General features: G+C 29.2%; 1 protein-coding gene and 1 long non-coding RNA gene across 4 annotated transcripts in view; one reads left to right on the forward strand and one right to left on the reverse strand.

Annotated features, from left to right (window-relative positions):
- The first annotated feature begins 400 nt into the window (after positions 1 to 400).
- Positions 401 to 2,110, forward strand: LOC111088720. The gene is made up of 2 exons (XR_002613151.1): positions 401 to 573; positions 779 to 2,110. It is a non-coding gene; the product is annotated as an uncharacterized LOC111088720 (long non-coding RNA).
- A 2,500-nt stretch (positions 2,111 to 4,610) lies between these two features.
- Positions 4,611 to 10,537, reverse strand: part of LOC106470919 (probable cation-transporting ATPase 13A3) — a 69,126-nt gene continuing 63,199 nt past the window's right edge. For 2 of the 3 annotated variants that reach the window (XM_022399565.1, XM_022399564.1), the window contains exon 26: positions 4,611 to 6,803. In XM_022399565.1, the coding sequence (XP_022255273.1) occupies positions 6,676 to 6,803 (128 nt within the window). In that variant the 3' untranslated portion in view covers positions 4,611 to 6,675. Of the gene's footprint in view, positions 6,804 to 8,562; positions 8,705 to 10,049; positions 10,134 to 10,537 lie in introns of those variants that run through there. The other variant, XM_022399566.1, reaches the window with a different exon arrangement.

The raw sequence follows: 10,537 nt of genomic DNA on the forward strand, positions 1-10,537 counted from the left end.
TGTTTTACAAGTGACTCTTCTATTTATTTCTGTTTGTTTTACAAGTGACTATTTTATGTTGTTCTAAAATGGTATTAATCTTCTTATTTTTACCTGGTGTTTTCCCTTCAAATGATGTAGATTTAAAGATAAATACCACAATATGTTGTTGCTCATCTGATGTTAGTATATTAACTGGTGCTATATATTCATGTTTTTCTATGTAATGTAAAAATATTAGTATATTGTAGCTCATCTGATGGTAGTATGTTAACCAGTACTGTATATACATGTTGTTTTCTATGTAAGGTAGATTTAAAGACAGTATTTTGTGGCTTATCTGATGCCTAACTCTTAATTTGTGTGGATTCTCAAGAACTCCCAGAGACCTGAAATGATATTGTTGTATTTGTAAAGGACCAGTTGAAGATCCTAGAATGCCAGCAAAACTTACATAAGGAGGAGAGTAGGCCAGCATCCCACAGCCTTTCCAAACCTTGCAAGTCTAGTAAGATTTGCAGCATACTGTGATGTCTGTTGCAGCATCATTGTGGGTTTTGATTACCCACTTCCATCCATAATAGCTGATAAAATGTGAATACTTAGTGTTTTTTATAAGAATATTTTTTCATATTTTATAAAATGTAAAATTCCATTTTCTCAAGGTTCTAGTCATTATGGTAAAGTTTTTGTAGGTTTGATTGAATAATAGGCTTATTGTGTATGTGTCTCTTTTATATTTCTAATAGTTTTATGAGAAGATGTCTAGTGAAACCTCACCTTCTTTACTCATTTTCAGGTCTTGCTGTAGTGTTAGTTTCTCATTTCAAAAAGACAAGTACTGGATCTCAAAATCCCTCAGTTTGTTGAGGTTACCTTCTAGTTTAGTCATCAACTCCCTCATGAATGTACATAATGAATATAGTTTTGTGATTGATGTAGAACTTTGTATTGTGCTCTGAACATACATTATCGTACTGTGTAAAGATTTGTGTTCTAATGTGCAAGCCTTTATTGTGCTCTGAATATACACAATGCCAGTGTGTGTATGTTTTGTGACTAATGTAGAACTCCTAATTCTGCTCAGAGTTAGTGTGCTTACTAGCAGTTCTATCTTTTTAGTACCCATTATCTTTCTGTCTTGTAATTGTCTGTTTCATATGACAAAAACAACTGTCAGTTATGACAGCTAAAGTTTGTCTTCAGATGGCTCTGAGTGCTTGTGATATTCCCAATTTTTTTTCCATTTCATCATGTGTTATACAAAAGTGATGTCGATGAATCTCTAGTTGTTTAATTATTTAGGTTAAATTAATTTTATTGGTACATCTTGTCTATACATTTGTATATTGTGATTTATTCATATATTTGAATATTAAACCTAACATTGCACTTGAATATCATTGCATGTCCCTAATTTATGTGGATATCATAATTTGAATATTATCATATGACTGGCATTCCACTTGAATATTACCATATGTTAATAAACTTTGAAACCACAGTATGACCTTGATTTTATTGGACATTGTCATGTGTCCTTACCTTTAATGTAACATTGTATTGGATGTTATTTTATATCCTTACATGTAACTTTGATATCGTTATCACATGACTTTACATTTTATTGGACATTGTCATATGTTCTTACCTTCAACTTACATTTTATTGGATACTACCTACGACCCTCAAAGCATTTGCTGTAGTTTTCATGCCCTTCATTTGAAATTTCCTTATTCTATCATTTTAACACACACCATTTAAGCTATGCTTTCTTGCAGGCATTATATATTAGTTCAATAAATCCTTGTCTATTAATTGGTTGTAATTTTACGTTCAAAGCATTTCTCTGAAATTAACTTTTGGGGACTAGCTTCAAATATTTTAGTGAAACAAAAGAGCATTATAAGGCCCAGCTTATTTGTAGGTTTGCCACGTTATTTGGTTAGACTAACTGTAATGTACTAATTAACTTAAGCAAGTGATGTAATGATGCAGCTCTTTATTTACATTGTTAAGTAGACTGGTTAAAGCAAGGAGGTTCATGTTTACAAAACTAAATACATGTTAAAGACAAAGAGTAACTTAATGATGTAACCCCAAGTTTACATAGTTAAGTAGACTGTAAATTTCATATAGTAATATGTTCATGTATAATGTGAGTACTTAGTTTTAGTGATGGAAATTCACATGTTCTCATGTATTTTTTTTAATGGAGAAAGTGTGTATGCATAATACATAAGAGAAGCCTTTCTGTTTAGTACAAGTTCTGGGGTAGGTTTACATTAATCTTGTTTTTTGCTTATTTTGGGAATACTTCTGATCTAAGCATTAAATTTAATGTTGAAAAACGTTTCCAATACAGGTGTGAATCTAATAAAGTACATTTTTGTGTGCATCACACTTTCCAGCTGAGTAAACTTCCTAGAAGCATGTTGTTTACTTGCACCCAGCTTTTAAATAAATAAAAATTTCCAGTATATGTGGACATTAGCTTGCATAGAACAATAATTATAAGTTTCAAGATCAACATATATTTTAAAATTGGAACATTTGTAGGTTTCATGATATTTTTTCCATAGCATCTTCCTCCTCTTTTAAAGGATGTTTATCGTAATGAAGATCATTGAATATGAGATTTTTCGTTTACTTCATAAAATGGCATGAAATAAATATATTGTATATATGGATTAGCATAGTAATTAAGAAGCTGCACATGTTGTATTATTTTTATCTAGTCATATAAAATTTGTGATGACAAGTAAATGTAGAGAAAAGTATCTTATACAAGGTTTTAAACACAGAAAATTAGAAGTCTTTGTTTTCTCTTGTTTTAAGAAATACTGAGCATTGTAAAAATGCATTTTTAACAAATACTGTTTTTGTATTGAAGAAGAATATAAATGAAGTTAGAAATATTTTAAAAAGAAATTTACGGCGTGCACACACATTACATTTTTAGGGAATTAAACCTCAGAATCTGTAAAAATGTTTTTATTTTATGTAATACATAAATTTAATTTGTAAATTGTTAATTTCTGCCATTTCAATATTACATATGGGAACGTTACTCATCTCTGTTGTTTTAATAATGATTTAAACTGTATGGTTTGTTCATGACAATGTATCAGTTTGTATCAGGGTTATTAATTTAAATATAACAAATATGCAGTTTGAAAGGTTTTGTATGCTAATTAAACATGTATTATTCTAGTCAGATTTTAATAAAAATGCTTAATACATATTTTGTCTTAATGTTTTTAATTATACAAACTTTCCTTTAAAAAAGGGTGTAGAAATTAATGTAAATTTCTAGTAGCGAAACAAAAATAATTAAATGTTTGAAACTATATAGTTGTATTTACATAACCCTTAATGAAGCCCATACTAATGTGACTGATGAATTTTATAACTGGTAGTATAAAATGTAATAGTGAAATATATTTAATAGATTCTGTTTTTAAGAATGCAGAATAGTGTGATGTTTTTAATAGATCCTATTTTCAGGAATGTAGAGTTTAATAGCAAAATGTTATTAATGGATAATAATTTTTTACATGTGGAATTTAGTGGTGAAATGCTTTTAATACATTTCATTTTCATGCATGTATAGTTTAACAGTGAAACATATTTGAGAAGGTGTATAAGTGACACTTTTTTCTAAGTAAATAATATAGATGCTTTACTACCTAAGCCTAATAGCAACACCTTACAAAATAATTCTAGTAGTTACACTTTGTTGAACAAGCCTAGTCAAATAGTGAAACTTTTCTACCTAAGCATAATAGCAACACTTTGCTACTTAAATCTAAGAATGAAACTTTACTACCTTAGTCAAACAGTGAACCTTGACTACTTAAGGCTAATATAGTCACTTTTCTTCATAAGTCTAACAGCAACACTTTACTGAACAAGTCTAAGAGTGAAACTTTACTACCTTAGTCATTTTACTACTTAATACATTAGCTGCCATGTGCCCCACTTTTAGTTGTGAACTGTGTGACATATTACCAGTGGTTTCAATGAGCTAATTAAACATAGTATAGTTACCCACATAAATATTAGACACCTGAGTTATGTAAAAAAAGAAAAGTGTAGTTGATGCTAGGGTAGGAATTATTAATATTACTGGTGGCAGTAAATGTTTTAAGTTTAATGGTGAGACATTACTACATAAGTTTAATGGTGAGACATTACTACATAATTCTAATAGTGAAACTTTACTACCTAAATCATACAATAGTCATAGTTAAGGTGACTGTAGATGTCCAGTATCAGCATTGGGGTTAAGGTGAATGTCAATGTCTTAGATGCCCAAATCTCTGATTTTATAACTTTAAGTTACATCACAAGTGTGTACCATTTATTCTCTATGTGAATACAATTTTTAATGCTACTGTTATAACATATAACATTTTTATAGTTTTTGTTTTACTATTTTACTAGTTATAGACCATAATAATCTGAAATAACTATAATGAAACTTAAAACAGTTTTGCTTTGTAAGGTTGATGATATTTCTTAAAAAAAACAAGAAAGTGCCTTTGAACTTATTCAGTAATTTGTAAAAGATTTCTTGATCCCAATTTTAATTTGAAGAAATTCAGTTTTTACTTAAAAAAACGTAAATTTTATTCACAATAGATAAAGACTACAAAAAATGTTTGAATGATAGAACTTGATCTGTTATTTAAACCAGAAAAGAAGAAAAATGCTTTAAATTTTATTTTCAAACATACAATACTAAAGAGAATTATAGAACTGTGACAACTTAATGCCAGGTGGCTTGTTAACCTGACCAACAACTGTAAAACATAATAGTGACAACTTAATGTAAGGTGATTTATTAATTAGGCCACCATGTAGAACAGAACAGTAACAACTTAAGGAAAGGTGATTTATTAATTAGGCCAACATGTAGAACAGAACAGTAAAAACCTAATGAAAGGTGATTTATTAATTAGGCCACCATGTAAACCAGAACAATAAAAACCTAAGGAAATGTGATTTATTAATTAGGCCACCATGTAGAACAGAACAGTAAAAACCTAAGGAAAGGTGATTTATTAATTAGGCCACCATGTAGAATAGAACTGTAAAACCTAAGGAAAGGTGATTTATTAATTAGGCTACAATGTAGAACAGAACAGTAAAGACCTAAGGAAATATGATTTTTTAATTAGGCCACCATGTAAACCAGAACAGTAAAAACCTAAGGAAATATGATTTATTAATTAGGCCACAATGTAGAACAGAACAGTGACAACTTAAAGATAGGTGATTTATTAATCGTGCCAATATATTTTCAGGTGGTAATAACACATTTTTTTAATGAATTATTGAAAGTTGTTTATAATTTTTGTTCACTCACATGTACAGTTTAAATTCTTATATCTAAGTAAACTGCCTGTACAGTGTATTGCTCATTAAGATTATATATTATTTTTATTGCTTATAGCTTCATTGTTAGTTTTGTGACTTTTAAGTCTCAGTATATAGTAATTCTTAATATTGAAGACAATACATACACTTACTTCATTGTTGATAAGTTTTTACAAAGTACTGTATTGGTATTACCAATTTAATAAAGAAATAATGTGCAATCATTGTTAATGATCAGATTTCCTAACACAGTAATGGATATTATTTATTTACATAAAAAGATTATGTACAACCACCTGACTTCATTATTTATGTTCTTAATACTTTTTCATAACGAAAAACTTATTATATTCAATCGTTAAGAGGTAAGATTGTTTCTCTGCTATTAGAAATTTTGAAGGATCTGAATATTGCAGATAGAATTGTGTACTTATGAGATCCCAATTTGATTATTGAAACATCAAGTTAGGTAGCTAAGTAGTTATTATAAGTAGCAATATATTTTCCATCATTACTGTTTCTGTCACTTTCTAGCCCCTAGTTACAGTAAACACACACATTACTGAGAAGAGAAGACTTTTGAAGTATAACACACTGTTGTTATAACAGCTTTTATTTTCTTCATCAATGTAGTTTCATTGTTTTGTTTCTCTGAAAAACCTTAGAACTACAAAATTTTAATTCTAAACAATCTAAATAGTCTTTTTGCTTCAATACTGTTTTATATATTGCCAAGATGATATCTGAAAAATAACTCAAACATCTGGTAGCAGTCATTCCTTCCTGATGAGACATGGTTCTACCTTAAGTTACCAAAATAATCACAACAGATGTATTTCTTTAGCATTAAGATTTGTCTTGCATATATAGTTGTTGATATAAATTAATTAGCTGGTTTAAGTTAGCTCATTTTGGATCTTTAGAACAAACTATGCTTTCTGCTTGAACACCGATATAACATGTCACTAATCATTCATGTGTGTATTCCATAAAAGTAGCCTTGATTACTGTCATCTCACATTTTCTTCATATCAAATATCGTTAAATACTTGTATTAAAAGTTGCACAATCAGAAAAAAACTGTACTAGTGTCCAAAGTCGCTTATCAATGCTCCTACCCAAATGTATTTATTTCTTAAAGTCAAACCAGTGTTTGGATTCAGACAACAATTAATTCACATAAGTGTTTCTAATTTTTAAAAGCAAGTGAAAAGAACGTACAATTGATACAGAAAAGTCCATATATAAAGTAAACATTACCTAAAATGTGAAGATTAAACAGTTGTTTAAGAACATGAAAATGTTATTTTTGATTTAAATCATATTTTCACATTTAATATTTAAGTATTGCTTATATAAAAATAAAGGATACATTTTTATCTTATAATATGATAGTAAAATATCTTGTGTAAAAACAGAACTAAATATTCTAAGTATAGTTTCTAGGGAAATCCTTTTCTTAGCTGTTGGATTGGTATGTAAAAGCTAAACAAGTAAATATTTAAAAAGAGTCGAATTTTTCATGTTTCTGATTACAAATTTTAACTAAAGTTTGATAATCACACTTCTATCTTTTCTGTTTCAAGATATCAGTCATATTTTAAAAAGATTTTAGTTTCTCTATGATTTAGTCTAAAGAAGAATGCTTTTACATTTTTTTCCATTTAGGTATTTTAAGATTATTTTATTTGTTGTTTTAATACTTAAGGTTTGAACTGCAGTTTGATGATGATCTATTCAGATCAAAGAAAAAATTCTGAGTGAGTCATAGATCTTTTAATAGCAAAACTCTTCAGATGCTGGTCTGTTTCAGTATTTACTAATTCATGTGTGTAACCTACTGTTGAACAATTTACAAAATTATTGTATTATACATAAATCCCAGTTTCAGTCCAAACTCTTTCATCATGACATAGATGTTTAACATACTAGCTATAATGATGAGCTTCTTCTGAAGCAGAAGAACTGGGTCTTTTACCTTATTTAGAATCTTAAACATAAGAATTATGACTATCGTACGTGGAGCCTGAGTGTTGTTGGTCGGCGGCAACTTGGTGAGATCCATCCTGAAATGTTACAAGGTGAACAGTGGGTCGACTGCCATCTACAGGTTCTTGTTGAGCTATTTTTAGTTCATTCCGTAAAAACTTTCTGTCTCTTTGGGAAGAAATATTGTTTTTTGTTTCCAATTTTTGCGTGATACCTATGTTAACTTCACTGTTTTGACTTTGGTAGGAAGCTGAAAAAAGTTTGTTACTATTATTAATGCACATTTAACTGAGCTACTTAAATTATAAGAAGTAAAACATGCACTATATAATTGGAGGGGATTTCTGGTGGCAAGTTTGAATGAACAGATTCAGATATGAGTATATTTTAAATAGTTTATAATAATAGTATTCCAATCACAATATATTTACCATATCTGACCACTACCATGTTGGTTGTATTCCAGTCAGGCTTAACAGCTTTGGATTGAGTGAAACACGTCACTGGGAATGGATATGGCAATATAGTATAGTTGGAATACTCTTCTAAGTCTTGAACATTCCTAAGGGACTAGATAATGAATTTAGTGTTCTAAAAAAATTTAATAGGCCTAATAGTAATATCTTATGATAAGGGTAATAAGTTTGATTCTCTATATTATATTAACAAAGTATTTATAGTGAGAAAAAAGATCTATGGGATTGAGTGGATTATCGTAATACCAAAAGTATCTAGGTAAATTTATGTAACAAATATTTTTATGATTTTGACACTTTATAGACCATATAAAATTTCAGAATAATACATTTTTTGAAATTTCAAGGTAAAGTAAATGTAATATCACTTAAACTAATATTTCAAGTTGTCTAAAACTGTACACTACTGTGTTACATATACTGTAGTTCACACCACTGTGGTACACATACTGTAGTGTACACTACTGTGATACACATACTGTAGTCTACGCCACTGTGATACACGTACTGTAGTCTACGCCACTGTGATACACGTACTGTAGTATATAGTGTATGTTACTGTATGTGTACTACTCAGTAAAGAAGATACATGATGTTCTGGATGTTTAAATTTCTTAACTTCATATTTCTGTAACTTTGTAGTTGAGGCATGTAGGAAATACAATAATTTCTACTATCTACTAAAAAAGAAAAGTGAGAAATCTAAGATAAACATTATGAGATACCCTACCATTCCATTCATCATCTGATCTTCCTACAGGTGGCCAGTTTTTATTTTTTAGTTCTTCTTCTAATTTTTCAAAGGAATAAATTGGTCCTCGTAACCGTCGTATAAGTGGCATTACTTTTGCAAAAATTAACTCCTGAATAAAAAATTTCTGAAAAACAAGGAAAGTTGTTTCTGTTTTAAACTAACATGGACAGTTCTAACAGTAATATATATCACTATATCTAATAATACAAGAAATAAATGATTCTCTATAAAATTAATGATGTAAATATATATATAAGTTATCACCTGTATAATTGATCTAATAATAACAAACATAAGTAAGTAATCTTGTTGTGGATAGATTTAGTGATGATGCACATGTAAGAGGTAAGTTATCTTCTGTAGGACTGATCTAACAATAATTTATATCCTCATTTACATATAAATCTATAGAGAGAAATTCCTGAAATAGGCACCAAAATCCTTACAAAAAAAAAGAGTTGATTATAAAAGAGACTAACATACCCAACCTCATAAAAAAACTCAGCAAACCAGAAGATTTACTCATAAAGCCTGAGAAACAACACATGGTGAAGTAAAAAAAACTTGCACATACGGCTTGATTTCATGATACAGGAGACTTACATACACAATAAAGATACTCCTCGCTAAAGTATCACATACAATTTGAGAGAAAGATTCAATACTTACATGTATAGTTTGAAATTAGGTCTTGAAACGTATTTTGAGGAACAAAACTTGTTTAAACATGTACAGAGTCTAAGATAATCCAGTTTTGCATCACCAAGTGAGTGAATTAAACGTTGTACCTCTCACTTAACAAGTTAGTACTCTACTACTGAGGTAAAGCGTTATTCTAGTACCTATTAATGCATATTTTATTTTACCTGGTATCTCCCACTTAACAAGTTAGTACTCTACCAGCTGAACAAGCTCTTGAAGCACTTTAATAACTAAAACCGGCACAAGACCTACATGAACAACATTAGTTAAAGTTGCATGAAGGAAAATTATAATATTTATTCAACATTTTAATTAAAGTAGTTTTGCTCAACTATTGACAAGATATTTTTTTTTCTTTCACAGTACCTTTATTTATTTTTTATGGTTTCCAATTTTATCTTCTTTGAGTTGGAATTATTTGTCATTTATATTACTTTTTTTAGGCAATTAAATAAATTGATGATATGTTGAAGTAAAGGTATTATGTTTAAAAATTTAAATTTGTTGATAGTTGTATTCTATTTAATAAATACCTATGTATACAGTTTTTAAATTTATTTTCTGCACAGCTAATGGTTAACAGATACTTGGATGTTCTACTGGAGCTATTTCTTTCCCCTTCTGTATGTGAATGACATGACATTCTCTTGAAAATATCATGCTATGTGCTTATTTGAGAACATGTTCACTTTATATGTATATATACACTTTAAATAACCAAGGTTTTTTATCTTTGAAATGTGATAAAATAAGAGCAACAAACTTACCTCCCAAATGTAGCAGAAAATGAAATTAGCCAAAGAGAAAGCATACAACAAAAGATGGTAATCCAGGTAAGGGGCCAGTTTGAACTACATAAAGAAAAGAAATCAACAAAAACCTTTTATTTAGAGACTTTCTTGTATATAAACATTAACTGAGCAAATAACTTATACTAATACTATAAATTACATCAACTGTATATAGGCAATTAAATCAGCATTATATAACAATGATGAAAATTAGTACAGAAGCCAAAACTGATATGTGTATTATGAAATTTTAACCTACAACAGAAAGAGAACTGTCCTTTGGCCATCTTTGTCATTACACAGTAACTTGTAACAGAAAATATCTGTGGTCATAGCATCTAAAAGTGTTGGAGGCATTCCATCAGATATAATCCAAATGCAAATGGCAAACTAGGTAGTTGGAGACGGCTTGAATGGGTAATGAAGAAAAACTTTAATATAAGTTTAACATAACAGCAAATGTA

The sequence above is a fragment of the Limulus polyphemus genome, unplaced genomic scaffold, assembly GCF_000517525.1.
Source record: "Limulus polyphemus unplaced genomic scaffold, Limulus_polyphemus-2.1.2 Scaffold4293, whole genome shotgun sequence".
NCBI classification, from domain to species: Eukaryota; Metazoa; Arthropoda; class Merostomata; order Xiphosura; family Limulidae; genus Limulus; species Limulus polyphemus.